General features: G+C 39.6%; 1 protein-coding gene across 8 annotated transcripts in view; it reads left to right on the top strand.

The window, feature by feature from the left end:
• Positions 1 to 3911: 3911 nt before the first annotated feature.
• Positions 3912 to 20141, top strand: part of slc12a7b (solute carrier family 12 member 7b) — a 39543-nt gene continuing 23313 nt past the window's right edge. For 2 of the 8 annotated variants that reach the window (XM_077508660.1, XM_077508657.1), the window contains exons 1-2: positions 3912 to 4288; positions 19938 to 20032. In XM_077508660.1, coding sequence (XP_077364786.1) covers positions 4087 to 4288; positions 19938 to 20032 — 297 coding nt within the window. In that variant the 5' untranslated portion in view covers positions 3912 to 4086. Of the gene's footprint in view, positions 4289 to 10289; positions 10658 to 15504; positions 15830 to 19937; positions 20033 to 20141 lie in introns of those variants that run through there. The other 6 variants (XM_077508662.1, XM_077508658.1, XM_077508656.1 and 3 more) reach the window with 5 other exon arrangements.

The raw sequence follows: 20141 nt of genomic DNA, 5'->3' as shown, positions 1-20141 counted from the left end.
GTCGAAGTAGTAGTGCTGGTTGATGTAACTTAATATGAGTGATAGTGACATGAACGAATACTGTACCATGCTTGTCAAAGGTGTTGTCTTGTTAAATAGTTCACTTGCTGTATCCGGTGACAGTGTGACTCCGTCGTTCGGCCAGTAGAGGGCAGTCACTACGCTTGTATTTAAAACGGCAAACCATTTCTGTTTTTTCCACATTTTTCTTCATTTTTTAACCTTGTTAATTAATAATAGGGAAATAGAACACATAATTACCATTTCTCAATGGAAAATGAAAATACAAAAACTGAGCAATTATTTTATACTAGACTCTATTTAGCACTAGCAATATGCTACCGGAGCAGAGCAGCTTTGTGGCTGGTTTGAACTTTGAATACACAATATTTATGTATTTATTATTATTATTATTATTATTATTATTATTATTATTATTATTATTACGTTTGACTTATTTTATCTGCAAAACTGCTGCTTGCTGGAAAATTGAGTCACCGCCACCCTATAGTGGTGCTCGCATGATATAATACTTTCTTTGTTTATTCATTTATTTATTTATTTATTTTGCCGCTTGGATTTGACAGACAGCAAAAGGAGTCAGACGTGACCCAGGAGCACATTGCTCTAATGTCTACTAACATGACTTTTTGACAAAAGGCCAGACGCCAGGTGTGCTCATATACTTTCCAACATACACATCTCGACCCCCTAAGGAATAGTGTGTAGCCCAAGGGATCTTGTTACAGCATGACATCTGCAGGCAAACAAAAACAAGTTTGTGTCTCCCGCTTCAATTATCACCGCAGCTATACCCTCTGGAGAAAGTTTTATGCGCCATGTTCTCTCATTCGCTAAAATGCTGTAGGTCTTATATTATATTATAATGTCAGGGTGATTTTTACATAGACTATTCTTTACACTACTGAGACTTGAAATTAACCTCAGAGAATCAAGCCAAAGATGAGCATGGATGCCCACAACTATCTTTTGTAACAAGGGAAGCATCAGTTCATGCATAAAAACTGACCCACATCCTGACATACACACATTGCTGCTCCAGTAATTTCACCAACAGACTAAAAAAAACATTGAGAATAGGATTGCATGTGGCACTGTTTGTGTACAATGCAAGATATTTTAATGTATTTACAGTTATTGCTCGAAATAAGCAAAATCACACATTGTCGATTACAGCAAAATATCCCAAATAGCCTCCATGTGCCTGTATGCAGTCCCTACAAAGTCTGGACATTCTCTTGAAGATGTGGCAGATGGCCGGGATGGTCCTCGGTGAAGTCAGTCAGATGGCTGCTGTGATCCAGCGAGCGATGGATGCATGCATACAGTACATGAAGTCCCAGAGGTGCAGGAGCAGATTCAGGTCTGGAAAACACGTGGTTCTGCGTAATGACGTAAAACCCCCAGCTTCAACTAGAAAAGAGGTACAATGACTCAATTTCCTTTTGGAACGACTTCAAAAGAGAAACATTATGCATTTGCTTGGTATTAGTGGAAATAAAGGATTATCAGGCATCATAGCCTTATTTTCATTTGGTCTTGGAAATCGTACCACAATACGAGCAAAGCAAAAATAATAATGAAGGCTTTGCAAATGTTGCGTGCATAAAAGCCACATCTGTTTCACCCAATTCAAACGTAATCGGTCAGTCTCTGCTGTGATGATGAGTCGCGCAACGGATGAGTAAAGTATGGGCATGAAGGATTACAAATTCCTCTGTCAATTCCACATGCGGTGACCATAATGTTGTGGCCAAACAGTGTATAGTCACTATGGATGGGAAACAATCTATAAAACGATTATTGTTGTTATGTAAAATGCAGACAGTTTTTTTCCCCTATCAAAACAATTATTGTGTAATCAAAAACTGGACTTACTTTAGTTGTTACTCAACACTGCAATTCCCACCAAACCCTCCCACTCCAACTTGAACCCTTCCACTCCTCCGTCATCCAACTGTTCTGCCAACTGTCTATTTTAGATGTAACATGCATTCAAGTGATTCCTGTCTGAGTGGCCTCTTGGAGTCTTTCCAGAATATTTTCACTTGAGAAGTTTTGGAGAGCTTAAAAAGCAAATGTCAGACTGCCAACATTGTTTAGAGGCAAGTTAAGTCTTGGCATGTTGAGGTCATGGGTCAAAAAGACACAATATCCTCATCATTATTTTACTATGTATGATACACTGCTGCATGTCTTCTTTGGGTGCTTTGCCTTTTTACTTAATATTGTCGAAATGAAAGCGTGTATGACCTTGTCAATGCCTTATTTTCAACTCAAATATGGCATGCAACCATCAGAAAACTAACAGGACCTCAGCAAATTGTTTCCTGCTGACTGGTATTTGTACAAGTCAATTTTTGTTTGGACAGCCCTCAGGCCTTGATTACAATTATGAAGCGTGAAGTGTTTTGCATAACCCGATGCAGTTTTTACAGAATTTAAACTAAATTAGCCGCATTTTCATCAAAGAATGCCATTAATTGAGATCAATTAAATACAATTACTGTACATTAAAAGGATTGCAAGGATTATATTTTGTGAATGTTAAAATATGTACAAACTGTCTGAGTGAGGTCAAATTAAAGTACTAATAGGTAGCTGCCCATAATAAAATATTTTGTGGATTTATTTATTTATGTTTTTTAATGACGACACTTCGTTTTCTTCTAGCAGGGTATTGTGTACTGAAATGCCAGGATTAATTAATTGCAGTATAATTTTAGGACCACCAAGACTGCTGGCAATTTGCATGGGGACATGTCAGGACAAGTCCTCAATTGTGTTCTCCAATTATGGGCATTATGGGTATTCATTCATTATCTGTTATTCATAATTACCTTCCTCAAAGATGGGTTTGGATTTACATAGTTGGAGTTATATAAGTATGGATACAGTATTGTAACCATATAGATTTGGATGATAATTTACACACAGTGTTGGCAAACAAAATAATTCCCTTGAAAAAATATTTCCATTTCTGTAATATGATGGGAATCCACCCCATAATCAAATAAAGACAGTTGTTCTTTGACAGAAATGCAATTATTTAACAGGATTAGGAAGAGAAAATAAAAACTTGTTGTGCCCTATTCCTTTTTTTTTTTTTTTTTTTTTTTTATCAAGCACATCAAAATCAGTCAATCAAGCAATTGCATATTGTTTATATATATTACAGTGATTTATTTTTGAAGGACTGCTACCTGGACAGCTTTCTATGAGGCAAATAGTTTAGGATTTTACAACTTTCTTGGGTGCTCGTGACCCTGTAGCCCGCCAAAAAATATCATCACCTGCACCAAAGAGCAGCTGAATCCCATCTTGACATTCAGAACTAAAACAGGAGCAATCTGTCATAAGATGACCATTTTTTAAAGCAGTTACTTGGGGAATCTATCATGTGATATTTTCACAACGCGGACCATGACACACAGCACAAAATGGGGGAAGCCATTTTTGCTTGTAAAAATTAATTATCTTTATTCCCCACAGTGTTATGAAGAGAAATGTTGTTTAATTGTAAATCGTTAATTTGAATATTTGAAAAGCTCGACAGTAAATAAAGTTATTAGTAGCACATGACATTTTCAGTAAATGCAACAGGTCACTTAAAAATGGATGGCAGGCCAAAAATGGCCCTGGCCATAGTTTAGACTCCACTGCTTGAGGTATTCGAAAATATCAAGTAACTACGACGTTCAACTACATCATTACAGTTTTGGTATTTTTTTTAAATTATTTTTTTAATCACTCGTTTTTTTAAACATCTTTTTCCCCTATTTTCTCTCTCTCTCTCTTTTTTTTTTTTTGTAGCATCTCACGCACATGTGACGTCACGGGTAGGGGGCGGGGAGCAACATTTTAGATGATTGACAGCGCCCCCAGGCCCCCTCGTCCAATGAGGGAATCCCGGGGGCGTGCACGTGCGTACTGTAATCAAACCCTCTGATCAACTGGTGAGCGTGGGTCTGCTAATGTTCACTGTTGTTACCACACGCGTTGGTCGCCGACTTTAACCCCTCCATTTCGGGTCCAAATCAAGGCGACAAAAAAGGGGAGCTTAACATGGGCGACAGGTTCGTGGTCGTCCCGGTTGACGGGGGAGGAGGTGGCGCCGAGCACTCGGGCTTGGTTGTAGCCCAAGCGACGACCGGCGACGATGGCCGGGAGGAGGAACCAGAGTTGGAGGAGGACTCGGAGTTCGAACCGCAGGACCCCAACGCCGTGGTGCCCATTCTGGAGTACAACAGGGAGCCCAACAAATATGGTGAGTCAGTTACTAACTACAGTGTCCCACTTCTTGTCTCTTGTAGGATTAGCCGTGTGCTTTTCACTCGGGCACTGTTTATCTTTTTGTATTGTGGGATGCAAAGTGTCATGACGCCGGAGCCATTATTTTATTTTGGAGCGGACAGACAAAAAGTCTGCACACTGATGAATATGTTTATGTTTAAGTGTTGGAGTTGAGGTGACTTTGTCTAAGCAAACAATCAAACAAGCTAATAAAAATTCAAAGTTGTGCTAGCATCCGTTTTAGCCATATCCAAATAACTGCGTTTTAAAAATATATATATATATCGCAATACGTGGTCCAAAAATAAAGAAGAACAAAAAAGACAATTCAAATGCACTTAAATACTGTTAATTTACCATTAGTGCATAGTATTTGGTGAGTCAGTTTTGACCTGGACCAAGAGTATGCTCATAGTAATGGTGTCTATCGAATTATGACCTCAAATTTTCTTTCTTTCAAGATGCTATTGGCCACAGCTCAAGCCCAGGCACTCCGCACACAAACGTCTCACTTGAGCCAGCATTCTGACACGTTCCTTTCACCCTTTGGTGATCATCATCAATAACATGAGTGAAACACTCACAACAAAGCAATAAGGAGTGCTGCAAAGCATGCTGGGAAGTGCACTGCCTCAACATTACAGTATCAGCTTTAGTCTAAAATGAAAAAATGGATGGTTAATCCTTAATCTGTGTTTCTGAGAAAAGGGATCGCTAAAATATAAAATAGGAGATCATTTTTGAAAATATTACGGCGTCGTTGTGTAGTTTTACTCTTTCACTTTTTTCGGTATTCTCCCATAACTCTTCAGACACCAGGTAGGTGCATGTTTTTTCTGAGAACTTGTACAAATGTTGTCAGAACACAGACAAGTTCTCTCAACTGTTAAAATCTCAAATATTTTTTCCACGGTTCCATAAAAAGTACACACATTCATGCGACGTGTAATTTCACTGTTTCTTCAAAGGTTTGCACTTTTTTCAAGCCCTTAGTTTGAATTCAAGGGTGTGGTTGGGATGTTTCATAGTTTCCTCAGCCTAACATGCATACAAGGTGCTTCTATCCACCAACAACAGGTTGAAGGTTTATAATATGCTAAATTAAACTGTGCTCGTCTATTTGTGAGCGCACAGCAATGTGTGCATTCATTCATGATCTCTGAGCATTAACTGCAATTTTAAAATTAGGGTTACTAGATCGGATCGCAACGGTACCAGTTTGTTTTTGTAAGAAGTACTTACTTTGGGATTAACATTTTACAGAGAACTCTTACGAATACCAAATGCCACTGATGAGTTTTGCTCTTCTGATTCAGAGAATGTCATGCGAGGTGTTGAAGACCCATAGAGACTTGACTGAGTCAATAAATGCTAATGAAAAGTGACGCACTATGAGGGTTGCAAAAAAAAATAAAATAAAATGTCTGTGGGTAGGTTGACTAACAAGCGTTGTTAATAGGATGCAACGGTTTTGAGGAAATTGTAGCGATTGCACACGCTATTGACTCTAATAGAAGCTATTCAAGTGATTGTCCTTTTAAAGGTGTTTAGACGACACATAATTAATTTCTCCTGTTTCTTACTCTGTCTTTTTTAATACGTTGGTATTGTCACTTAAAAGTGTGATTATTAAAAATTCATATATTTTGATATAAAATCTTTACTCACAATTATAATAAAATAATTTACTTAACAGACATTGGAAAAATAACTGTCCATTTTAAATCTAGAGCGTAGCTTGAGACGGAACAGGGAGTTCAACTTGTGTACATTTCCTGTTACGATTGAAGCTCAACATGTCGTTACAAGCTGTACTACTGATGTTTGTGTAGTGTTTCTATCCGTTGATTCATTGAGTTTAGATGAGCTAAATTAAGTACATGACCACGCTGGATTGCTGAGCGTTCATGTCCATCATTGCCTCAAATGAGCATTAAGTGTTCTGCATGCAGACCACCCCTTTGAGATTCTGAGACATCAAAGATATTGGCGTCCTTGGGAGAGGAATAATTACCGGTAATCCAAGAGACATTAGTCCCATCATAGACAAGTGGTTGTGTTATATGATCACGCTAAGTTACGTCGTGATATGCAAGTTATGTAACTGTGTTGCGATTCTAGCTGCACGTTATGTTTGCGTGTGTGTGTGTGTGTATTCCTATTTAAAATGGCATGCACCTTGGGTGTCGTACACTGACCTCTGCTTTATTTGGAGCCTAGCAGTCAGCACACCAACTAGACCCTGGCATCCATTTTATCTGCTGCTCCTGCTCTCGTGTGGCTTCCCTTTTCTGTACGGCATGTACGTTCCAGTCGGTTTTAATGCAAAGTTCACAAATAAATGTTCTCCCATCCAGTGGTCGAAGACATTTTCAGGGGAATTCTGATTTATGTGGTCAGTGTGACAAAAGAACTGAATCGGTGTCACACTCAGTAGTCAGTACTATTTCTGGATCAACTATTTTATTATAGAGCTATCAAGCCAGACTGCATATAAAGCAATGTATAAATATCCTGGACATTCCCGTAATAACCGTCAACCTGATTAAGGCTTTGAGGCTTTGTAGTTTGCTGCATGTTGAAGAGATTATTAACTGCAATAGCAAAAAAGGGTTCCTAGGCTGTTTCGTCACTGGCTATCAAATATCAGAAATGTGTATGGACGCGTGTCATGTTCTTCTTGTGTCTGAATGACGAGGGTATGTGTAAGTCTCCTTGCCCCACTCTTGTCACGAGCTGCTGAAATGGATGTGGTAAAGTCAGGCTACCATTGCCAAAGGTGAAATTGAAGCTTCCATGTGTCTGCCAGAAAAGAATTGGAACTGGCAAATACACAAGACGACCCCTGTTTTTGTTTTTTTTTCTTGTTTTTTTTTTTAACTTGGGCTAGGCATATTATCCCGAGATTAATCTCGGCACCCCAGGGCCTGCAAACGTGGCTCTGGCAATTATGATACCATGCAACTGTATGGCCATTCCGATAGGTGTGGCCCATTTGTTATTCATTTAAAAACGATACGCTTCATTGAGTTGTTAAATCATTTGTGCAAATACTCTAATTTAGCACAGCTAAACACACAAAAATAAACAACCCATTCTGAACTAGTTATATTGCAAGCAGACGACTGCAAGTGTCTATTTGGCTTGTTATGTTTGTATACAAGTTCCCTTTCCATGAGCAAACTAAAAGGCTCAGTTAATGACAGCCACCATTTTCCCAGTCTGGGATTTGGAAACTCTTGACAGAGAGAAGTGGCTGGTATTATTCCATGTTTTCTTCTATTTGGCTTGTTATGTTTGTATACAAGTTCCCTTTCCATGAGCAAACTAAAAGGCTCAGTTAATGACAGCCACCATTTTCCCAGTCTGGGATTTGGAAACTCTTGACAGAGAGAAGTGGCTGGTATTATTCCATGTTTTCTATCTCCAATTTTATGTCTGGTTTACAGACATGTTGCGTGAAGTATGCTTGTGAAGGACGGTTTTGGCTAGTCAGTCAACGAATGATGTTTATTTTGCCATGTTATGTCATGGTGATGTTGCAGTATTTCCCTGAGTGTTCACAAGAGGGCAACAAAGTATAATGCCAGCTAAAGTCTGGCGTGTGAGACATTCACAGTAGAAGCCCGCGTGTGAGTCCACCAAACTGAGTAATAATGATTTCAGCTTTGTATGCTTGGATATTTGCTAAAGTATTTTTGACAGTCAACAGAATTGTATGAGGACATACTTCCACTGCTTTGTAGGGCGTATCCACTTTGATTGATACAAGAAAAAAGGTTTGCATTTCCTCTGTAGATACAAGTCTCTGGAGAAAGACGAATGGCTGGTATTCCTGGAACACATTCATCCTTCAACATCTTTATTGCTAATCTCTGTTTTAAATGTGGTCTCCTCCTGTTTTTCCATTTTAGCCTCGATCAATGTTTGTTTGGGGGGGACAATTTAAATTTTGACTGTGTTAAGATATGCTATGCTACAATCATAAAATGTCCTTCGTTGGCCTTCTTATGTTTTATCATGTTGGGCTCTAAACATCAAAACAAACAATTAGTTTTAAGCTTGAATTTATCATTTTAGCCCTTCATGCATCAGAGATGTTACTGACATAATATCCGACCGTAATTAGATTTAGTTTAACCTTTGTATTTGTTTAAAAGATAAAGTTCCCTGACGCAAGTTGAAAAGATGACTGGCTGATACACAAAAGTACACGGCCGCTCCATGTTGTAACCTTACTCCTAAATATAGATTTTGTTGCCCGGGCCTTTCTGTATTGACTGTCCAGAGGTAGCCTGAGTGTCTAGCCACTTTAGTCAAGGCAGTTACATCACTACTCGTATGACTAAGTGCTGTCTAGAGATGGAAGAAGACACAAATGTGTAATTCCAGATAAAAGTGGATTCCTTTTCACACTCCGCTTGATTTAGGGCCAAGTGTAGGAGTAATGGACCAGGATCCACTAGAAAAAAAGACGTGTGGCTCTCATCACCCGCTTTGAAAGGTGTTTTAATGCCACCTATAAGCGAAGAGGAACACTGAGTAGGAAGGAAGACTGAAGAGGAAGCAATTTTTCATGACTTGTAACAAACATGTTGGATAGTTTAAGCCTTGGTGAAGGTCTGTTTTGTAGGCCCCACCCTTCCGTTGACTTCATTGATCGAATTAGCCGTCATCCTGAGGGAGTAAGAGAAAAAGGGAGTTGCTTGTTCTTCATGGCCAAAGTAGCCAAAAGCTAAAAGGTCCTACAAGATTTGTGTACTCTGACATTTTCTCAAGATGTTTTCAACACATGATGCTGTTTGGTTACTTGTTGGGAAACTCGAGATCAAAATTGGTGGTAGCTGGCTGTGTGCTGCTTTTTGTTGTGAAAGGTCATGTTATACAACATTGCATTTTTGGTTGCCCCTACCATCTGTCATTATGACATTTATCATCCGTCCATTTTCTGAACCGCTTATTCCCACTAGGTTTGTGGGTATGCTGGAGCCTATCCCAGCCGTCAATGGGCGGTAGGCGGCGTACACTTTGAACTGGATGCCAGCCAGTTGCAGGATATTCATCATCTGCAATTTAAAGTTCCAATTACAGCATCTTGTTTTGTGGGCGGCGGGCCATTCATGAAGGCTAGTTGCAAAACAACGCACACTACACTCGGTTTTGTACGGGCCTACTAATACCATTGGAGGGCTATATGAACAACTGCGTGGTGGGGTACGTAACAACGTGAGTTGTGCTCATCACAGCCTCGTGGTTGCTTAGCAAATGACAAGATGGCTGCTGGTACGTACACAAATACTTTTGTGTCTTGCGGACATAGTGTTTCGTGAGCAGAACAATGAGTAAGTCAATGGACTGCAGGCAGTTCCACAGAAATTGCAACTTGATGACTTTGCTATCTCGTTTCACTGATGTAATTAGTTGTGGGCGGGCCATTGGCAGTGCAGCAGTTGTCATGGCTGACATTTGTGCAGCTGGTATGGGAGTGAGTCCGATAAAATGAACTCCTCATAATGGGAGGATTGATTGTGAGTTTGTGACCACTCAAGGATGTAGTCTGAGTGTGGTCAGCTGGGCTCGGCGGGATGAATTCATGAATTGGTAGCCAATGTTCTCTAAGTATGTAGATGCACAATGTGTGATAAACCGTGCCTTTTACAGATTTGCCGTGCCTCTCTTTAAACACGTGGAGTCAAATAACACTGCATAGGAAGTGAGGAAATGTTATACTCAATGTGTGTCCTTGCGAAGGAAATCTCTGTTTAGAACACTCTGGACTTCCTCTCGTTGAACAAAAGCTGACATTGCTGGCTACTGCCCTCAGGCACAGTGGAAAAAAATCACACACATGCTCTCATATACACAAGCACACATTTGTGCATACGAGATTTATTTTTTTTGCTTGTATGTGTGTTTGTCTGTGCGTTTAGGTACTGCCCCCCATAGGGGCGGGTCAATCCTGGTCTTCCTTATTTGGATAACGGGGTTGTGGATTTCACGGCACAGAGCAGTCTCCTAGTGATAGACACACAACTTTTGAAGACATACACACACTAAAGCTGAGTGAATCTGGAAAAAAAAACCTTTAAAAGAAGGAAGGGAGCAAAGGTAACATTGAAAACAGCTGGAAGATCGACGGTAGTGGATCAGCAAAACGGCAAGAGGCAGAGACGGAGATAAGGCTGTGGCAACGGGGAGACGTTGAGAGGAAGCACATGGTGTAAAATGCCAACTAATTTCACTGTAGTCCCTGTAAAGGACAGCTCGGAAAAGGCAAACGAGAGGATTGAAGAGGAAGATGGGAGTGAAAACAATGAGTTGAAAGAGAACGAAGACACTACAGGTGAGAGCGGATATTTTTTGCATCTTTGTGCTGGATGATGGGTAGTGATTACGTCAAGGGAAATTAGTCACGCATCTTGATGTGATTTTCCAACTGACGTCATAGCCATGTTTAAACCTTTGTCTACATATTTACATACAAAAAAATCATACATTTTAGTTGGCTATAAGTGAGTTAGTAAAGGTTTCATAAAGACTTGTTTTTTTTACCTTTGTTTCGTTGATTTGGTTCCTACTACCATACCAAGACATCCATGTTTTTCTATGGCATATTGTCTTTGGCTTCAATCTTGTCTTCTATACCTCATTATTTTTTAAATCCCTCTCTACTTATTGTCATAATACTACAGTTTCTAAAGAGCAAAAAATCTATAAAGATTATCTTCCTTGCTCATCTGAACAAGGTGTTATCACAACTTGTTATCACAACCGTTACATAATGTCTTGCTTCAGACATGACACAATCATATTCCAAACCTTCAGGGTCAAGACACAAGATACACATTAAAATTTGCAAACCTAGCACTCAAATCAGACCCTTTACAGAGCGAGGTCATTGTCATATCTCTACTGTATTTACTTAGAGTCAGTACAAACAAACTAAACGACTGTGTGACGTGTAATATTTTGTCAAGACACTGTATCCTCAGATTGCTGTTGGTGAAGTTGTACTTGTAGTTACATCACTACTAACCTGGCAACAGGTACCTCTCCACAGTAATTTGGTCGGGAAAAGGCGGGACATTCTGTGTAATAATTTGAGCTGATTGGAGGACGTGTCATTCTACACATTTGTTTTCACCAATCACGGCCATGGGTGAAAATTTCATCTTCGTTCTTGCCAAAGGGGGGAAAAGCACGAACATCTAACCAGCTAGAAATGTACGAAGCGGCCCTCGCTGTTCAACATTAAACAAGGAAACGGTGAGTCATTCTGCGAGAACAGAATTAATTGAAACATCCATTCGTCCATGTTAGGTTTGTTTGTTAGCTCCGGCGTCGGCGCTGGCTTCCTGGTTTCGTCACAGTTGCATATTCCGTCCCCAAACACAATGTCGCTCTGTGATTGGTCCGAACCACCAGTGGTTCAGAACGGTGGTTATCAGTGGGAGCGGTACAAGATGTATTCTCCGGGGTTTGTGAACTCACAAATACTGTCAGAATTCATCTTGCGAGAGCAAGCTTACATCACTACATTTGGCTGGGTAAATCATACGCCCTGTGTTAAGTATTTACTGCGGTGCCTCAATTACAGCTTCATGCTGGTAAAGATTTTTACAGACTCCAGGTGGAAGAGAAGTAGTTTATTGTCACCATACAGGGTAGTGCTGCTCTCTAATTTGGTTCAGCAGCATTTTGTTTCGCTGTTTGAAGAATCTCAACTCTGTTTACTAAGTTGTATAAAGTAAGGCCCGTACACTGGAATCAGACTCAAAACAAATACAACAACCTTGTCAGATATGGTGAAAAGTCTTGTGATAGGTTCTTATTTAGTTAAATCAGATTTGAGTAAGATCCAAGGGAGGGTCTGAAAGCATGTTTTTGCCTCGAGAGTTTAGAGGAGAGTGGAATGGTTGTTAAATAGCAGTTACTGCTATTGATTATCCTGCTGGCTGGCTTCCCGTTGGCTGAGTAGGGGGAGGTGAGACGCCACCCTCAGTTCTTCCAGCCTTACTTCTTCTTCCCTCTTTGTCTTGTTCCTCCTTTCGAGCTAAAGTTTTTATTTTTGACACAACTTGATATTTATTTTTGCACACTCACAGGGGTGTAAACTCAATTGCAAGTAGAGCTGTCAAAATTAATCAAATAATCGATTATCAAATTAATCGACAACTATTTTAATAATCCTGCGATTGGCTGGCAACCAGTTCAGGGTGTACCCCGCCTACTGCCCGAAGCCAGCTGGGATAGGCTCCAGCAAGTAAGCGGTTAAGAAGATGGATGGATGGATATTTTAATAATTGAGTAATCGTTTGGAGCCATTTTTTAATTTAAAATTGTCCAAATCCTCTGATTTTCAGGATATCAGCAGTAATTGTTCACTCATTTCTGCAGACTGTCTTCTGCTATCATAGATGTGCTTTATGTGCTGTGCTGGTAAATGTTCAGGGCGAGAGACCATGGGAAGTGTTGGTATTGTTGTTAGTCAATGAGTGAGTACGGTTATAGTGTGTTATGGATCTCACTTACTTTCTAAATGGTAAATGGCACTTCATTTATATTGCGCTTTTCCACCTGCTAGGCAGCATATGTGCACTACAGGACACGTGGAACTCTAGTGGGATTCATAACACGTATGGAAGTTATATTAAAGGACCATACAGAGTTGAGATATTGTTACAGCTTGCTGTTCCTTGTTTGGTTCAATAGGAACCAGAAATAACGTGTTTCAGTCAAGAACACAGTTCCTCTGTCCATTGGCCCATCTGCCTGTGAAATAAGTTTCCTGTTTATTCCCTGACCAAATCTGGTTCTGTTTAATTCTGTTATTCTTCATATTTGTGCTCTCCCCCCTCCATCTTGCGTTCTTGTCCTTGGAGCATTACCTTATTAAATGGGTTGCACTTGTGTTGAATGACTGATATTTTCATATTTAGAATGGGTAATTTATTTGGCCAATACACTGCGGGGCGGGTTTTAAAAAACACAAGGTACAGGAAAACATCTCATTGTTTTGTAGAATTTATTATTGAAAACAGTGAAACCGAAAGTACAAATTACAACAGTTTGGACCTTATCTTGTCATGTATAATGCTGCAACAACACATTTTCTGGGAACAAATGGGAAAGTCCCTTTTCTCTTCCAATTGTGTTCTGGCCTTTACAAGATGTTTTTCAGTTAGAAGACATGACAGAACTCCATTTGGTGAGGAAGAAGAACTTAAGTCAAAGTCAAAAGGTTCAGCTCTTTCCAACTGCTTCCTGTTTCCACTTCACAGATCTCCTCCCCACCAGCTCCCTTTTGTCAATGTGGTTTATGTGATAAGACCGCCACACACGGTTTAGTGCTGTTTTTTATTTCTCCTTTTCATTCTCTGTCTGCTGATGTTTGGGAGAGGCTCTTTTTCAAGTCACATTTTCATCTCTTCCTTTTGATTGCTTACAAGTCGAAAATTGTGATCAGTCTGTTAGAACTGTTTGGCAAAAACAAATCATTCATTTTCTTTTTAGTCATATTTAAGATGGACTGAACCTAAAACCCTCAAGAGTCACCAGTCCACTGTGGCACGTGTTACATAACTATGGTGTTTGCTTTAGGGTTTAAGGGCCGAGGATATCATTAAGCAGAAAGTACAAACATGCATAATATGCACTCACAGTCACACACACTGAAATTGCAGCCATCTGACATCAAACCAAGTGGAGCTTGATACGGTTAAATCCTTCTTACTGACTGATTTGATAGACCCTCTTACAGCTCAAGCTTTGACACATCTAATGATACCTTCAGCAGATGTTGAGTGGCCACACAGGCTGGTGAGATAGTGGAGATTTTAGTTTATGAATACAGTTAACAGTAAGTCAATTATCCTTAGCTGATATTAAAATGTCTTACTGTATTACTGTCCGTAGTATTTTATGCTTTTCCAAGTATTTAGTTTCTAAAGCTGTGTTCACGAGAAGGCCCCGGAGTCATGGCTCAATGTCTCACCTTGAAAACAAGCCAATGTGCCCCAGCATGGTGTCACACACTCACCTGACTGACAGGTAGCCAGCCAGAAGACTGAAGCACAAGTCCACAATCAAGGAATTTGTGGCGAAAAGCCAGGTCTTGTTCTGCGCTGTAGCCTCGGTGTGGCTTCGGTGTTTTATAAAAAGTGCAGGATTAGCCTAATCTGGTTAGGTGATTGGAGTCCACTTCACATGCTCTTATACAGACAGATTAATGAGCAGCGAAAACAAAGGTAGGGTCATAGAGCAGAGGGACGACTTCCTCGAGTATATCAGGTAGTCTTGGCTGTTTCGAGCAAATAATGTACATAACAGGCTCATATTGCACTGCATGATTCAAGAAATATTTCTGCGCAGAAATACTTGGAAAACACTACACATGCACATCTATTATTTGAATCTGTTTATGCATCTAGTTGCCTGTCGACCTTCAATTTAATTTAATTAACCACTGGAAAGCACACAAAAAAAACAACAACAAAAGACTAGCTTTGATAACAACAATAGTAGCTAGCCAATTGCAGTGTTGTCAACTTGGCAACTTTCTCACAAATCTGGCAACTCTCCAAAGCCTCTTGCGAATTTATTTTGCCAAAAGGGACTAGCGACAAATTTCGCGACTTTTTTTCTGGTGTTCTTTAAGGTGTTTTTTTTTTTTTTTTTTTTAACTCACTTTTTGCCTCTCCCACAACGTTATTCTTCTCCTACATCATCCATTACTATTACAACCAAATTGACAATTTTACAAATTAGGCAATGACGTCATTTAGCGACTTCTAGCGACTTTGCTCTAGCAGCTAACATCCAAGCTCTTCAGCCTAAAAATTGTCACTGTGCTCATCCTCTCTTTTGCTACATGATAAATTCTGTAGAGTAAATTTGATTCTATTTAGAGTGGGATCACATAGAGTAATATTTACACTTGGACGAGAGTAAAACAGTCAACTTCTGTTTAAATGTCACATTTCATCTGGTTGCCATGAGATGGAATGCTGGATAACCCATGCATGTCGCCATCCATCCCATCCTGCCAGGACACTACTTGCGCTTCCAAAGCCTTCCGCTTCCCTCACTTTCTTTGCTCCGCCCGCTCAGTCTGCGCATTCACACATACAAACTCAAGTGTTAATGTGAGTAGAAGGGATCAGAAGCTCAGGGTGATTGAGGGAAAGCATGCGGGCGTGCGTGAGGGCGCGCGTGCACGCCGGTCTCGGTGGGAGGGTAACGGGCGCTTTGTGAAGCATGGCTGTCGCTGACATCGTCATCACAGGCCACTTTTCACACACACGCACATACCCAGTCACAGAAATAGCTGATCCTCACATTATCCGCACAGCACAGGCAGCATTCCTGACTTCTGCACTTCACAAACAATATCGCTATACTTTGGAGCCCTATTACTGGAGTACGCTAGGGAGCGGTGTTAGGACCCCTCCTCTCGTGAACCTTTTTTAAGCCCTGCTCCTCAAAATGGAGCAGAGGGGAGGCTCTCGTCGGAGGGGTGAGTTGAATAATTTTTCGATTATCCTGGATTTTTTATTTATTATTATATTTTAGCCAAATAATGGTGTGTTCCATTTATCTTTTCATCTTGGAATAATTTGTCAGATCATTTATGACTTGCTCTGTGCATCAAAAGTTTTAAATGATTGTCTCCACCAAAATACGTGTGAATATTAAGAGTTCTGTTAAGTTTGTTCTTTAAAATGTTGATGCACAAAGTTGTCACATTTTCTATTGACATTTTTTCATGTATTTGAATTGAAAAATATACGACTGCACTGCTGCGTACTCTATGCTAGTTTGATACATGCTTACGATGCTGAGGTTGATGGGCGTGATTTTTGATTCTTGACAACATCGGGGAGTGTTCATGTCTCCAGCGCGCTGACTATATCGTCACTCCTTTCTTATGTTTGTAGTGTGCGCCATGAGCTAACTCCGGCAGCGTTAGGCAGCTTAGGCATCGTCACAGTGCACAGCTTAACCGATATAAATAGGATGCCTGGTCATTTATTACCACAGTGACCAGAGAAGCTGACCTAACCATTAGCGGATCTTCAATGTTCCCGCTACCTGATGACGAACCTGTACCAATCAGTAAGCACTGAGCTAATGGATTGTGTCCCTAGCCCAAGCTATTCAATGCCATTTTTAATCAGGAATGTCGTCATTAACACAAAACTGAAGAAAAAAAAATATAGCTATCGAGTACTGGACATGCCTTTATATAACAATCTTTACTGTACATACAATTTTATGACATAGTATTGAAAATGAGACATCTCAATTAATCATTAAAACACCACAATTTCCTTATACATGTCTCCAAAATTATAAAAATTGTGTACAAGTCGAATGAATACTGCCATCATCATGACACCATTTCGACATAATGCTTGAATGGTATATTTTAGCGGTCACCTCTTACACACTAGAACAAGAGAGTTACACCAGAAGTGTCACATGTATAAATGTGCAAGATTGCACTGAAGCTACATTTGTCCATCTGCATTTGTTCCTTATTATGCACATATGAGAGATTGTATACGTCCAGAGGTTCCACTACACGGGTTATTATTTTGAAGGCAGTGTTCGGCTAGTTCCGAATCTTCAACGGTCCTCAATTTGGGAACTTACTGATGATCATAAAAAACAACCTGTTTCTATTCTCACATGTGCTAGTGTAAAGCATAAATCTCTTGAAAGACTGCTACTGTTACTAGCATTCATCAAAATACAGTGTTCTTAAAATTGCCACCACTGCATAAAACTGTGTAAACAAATAGGAGATTAAGTTAGTTAAAAGAAACACTTTAGTTAGTTAGTTAAAAGAAAGACCTAAAAGAAAGTCAGGAGTGATAATCAGGCTGGGACAAAGATGAACCGAAAGTCATGGGTAGGCTAAAGTTTGCAAATAGGAAGTATCTGCTTTTGATCCAAAACATACAAGCTCATCTATGAATAATATCATGGTTTGGATTTACATGGCTGCTTCTGGGTTGGACTCACTAATCGCCACTGAATATTTGACATCTGATGTCAGTGGCAAAAATAACTCAGACGCCTACCGAAACATTGTGTCTGCCAAGTCACTGATGTTATGGTTGACTCGCCTGACTTTGGTGCAGGTAGCCTGAGCCAATGTTTGCGCAGTGGCTCTGATTTTCACAATAAAACACCCATAGCCAACTCTTTGGTTTTCATATTGGTTGCATATTTAACTCGGCATTCCCCAACATTTTTTGTCGACCAGTTTCATGTCAATAACAATTTTGATGGACCAGAGTAGAAACAAATAAATAATAGATGAAACATGAAAAATAATTGTCACAAGCCGCATCTGCCTGTCACATAGTGAATAACTTTCCTGTGTCTTGATTGATGTGCCTTAAGAGATGAGCGTAGATGCCTCATATGACATAACCTCCCCATATGGTGTGTTATGTCAAACTGTGATCATGGCTGGTATATGCTATAAATTATTAGGACTGGGCAATTGATTGAAATTTAATTGTGATTTCGATTTTGGCATCTTTTTTTTTTTTTTTTTTTTTTTTCCAATAATTGCCCATCCATCTAACTCGTTGAAATAACATACTAGAAGGATGTGGCTGCAATATTTACAATAGAATAAGAGGTTAGAAGATGGATGGATTGATGGATGGATGTTGCATCGTATTAACTTTATGGTATTTGGCCTCCACTGACAGCATTTGTTGATGCTGGCCCTTTTGCTTTGCTTCTATTACAGTTGCAAGTGCAACTCAAGGTCACTGGAATAGTTATTGACAGGGAGGTGGAGCCATGTAGACATTTTTTTTTTGGTATGCTAAGCAGAAATAAGACTCCATCTTTCATTGAGTGGAATGTTACCAATGTTAAATGATAGGTCTGCGTCATATTACAAATGTGCTACTTAATGCTAAAATTATGTGAGAGCTACATGCTATTGATTTTAAAACATTGTATTGTACAATCGAACGGCATTAACCACTGATGCAAACGGTTGCCTAGTACAAGGACATAGTGACTTTCCCTGTGATTACACCAGACTAAGCCATGCTGCAAGCCTCTTATTCACCGTGCATCTGAATCAAACAGTAAAAGATAACCATCAAATCCCTGCACTGCAGACCGACTTCTGTAGGCAGCTCATCATTTTGTTGAGACAGATGTGCTAATAACTATCCCAACAAGCTGCCCAATATTTCATCACTTTTATGCAACCATTGTATATTATTATACTACATAATTTCGACTTAATGCATTAGCTGACTATGAAAGGTACTAAGTGGTAGTTTCCACGCAAATACGTTCAAATACAATTGCATGATTGCATTTGAATACAAAAAGAATAACTTTTTGTTAACATGTTATCGTATGCAAAATAAATATAGTGCAAAAACAAATCCAGCAAAACAGCATGCGGTTTCAAAGCGTGCATTTAAGATGTTAACGGTTAGTTTATAAATGATAAAATGACCAACATTTTATGTGCCTAATTGTTTATAAGTGCTGTTGCATCCGTTCCCATCATCCTCTGCAATATATTTAACCCTGCACTTTGTAATTCATCTTTGTGGTTACATTCACATGACTCATTTTACTGTTTTTTTTCCCATTGATTTCTCATGATTGAGATGAATTTTGAAATGAGATCAGAGAACAGCGGTCTAAGGCTACATTAATCCGTTGAATTATGATGCATTTGACTGTACGTACGTATATTTGCCCTTTGAAAAGGTAGTTATGGTGAACGATGGCAATGTTAGGCATCCTTGGTGCTAGTAAGCTTAGCCAGCTAAGTTAACAAACATTCCTCTGTGCTCTTGAAAATGCAAGTGACTTGGTGAAAGTTTGTTGGACTGCAGTAACGGTACCTACAATAATAATAATAATAATAATAATAATGATGATACTGATATGGCTAATATGGTTGATATTCTCTTTTCAGAAGAATCCGTCTGAGACGAGCATTTATATAGTACAAAAGAATGCAACTGGTAGAGAAAAAAAAATGTCTCCTGCTCCCACAATTTTGTCTTTGTGATATTGAAAATCACTTCCTGCCTTGCTTGGAAAAATATTCAACATCATCTAAACTTTATTGCTCCCAGTAGAGCAAATGCACACATTCTTCCCAATGTGTAAAAAACTAGTTAATTTCACAAAATTTAATCGCAACTTTCTTCTATACACTTTAAGTTTGTACGCCATGGACGCACGGCATCACACTGCCCCCAAGAGGCCAAAACGCACAGGAACAGTCAGTATTTGTTCTTTCTGTTGTTTAAGTGGCACAATTTTATGAATTATACATATGAATAATCGACAGAATATTTTTTTCCTGCCAAGTGCCAATAATCGTATCGGCATCGGCCTCAAAAAATGGGTAAAATCGGTCGGGCTCTATCCAAGATTCTTGCTTTCTCAGTTCCTGAAACTGTGAACAAGTAAAGAAAAAATACATTGCCCCCTTGGTTTGTGTGATGGCTAAGGAGTAAGTCCAAGTGTTTGTGCGGTCACTACTGGTGACACAGTTTTGCTCTGCCCACACACAACAATATGGAACCCCTAAAGATAGAAACTGTTTTGTTCCTCCACAGGTGATGGTGTCCCAAAAGAAAACAGTCCCTTCATCAACAACACAGACAATGACAAGAGCAACAGTTATGATGGCACCAACATGGCTCTTTTTGAGGTAAGCGTTTTAAGGGGGGAAAGATTGTTTTGCTGAACTGATTTACTAAAAACGTTGAACTTGTTCTGTTAGTTATCCGTGAGAAGATCTGTCGACAATGTTGCTATTA

Source organism: Festucalex cinctus, chromosome 20, assembly GCF_051991245.1.
Source record: "Festucalex cinctus isolate MCC-2025b chromosome 20, RoL_Fcin_1.0, whole genome shotgun sequence".
Taxonomy (NCBI): Eukaryota; Metazoa; Chordata; class Actinopteri; order Syngnathiformes; family Syngnathidae; genus Festucalex; species Festucalex cinctus.
The sequence above is the reverse complement of the archived record's forward strand: the minus strand, read 5'-3'. Positions and strand labels throughout refer to the sequence as shown.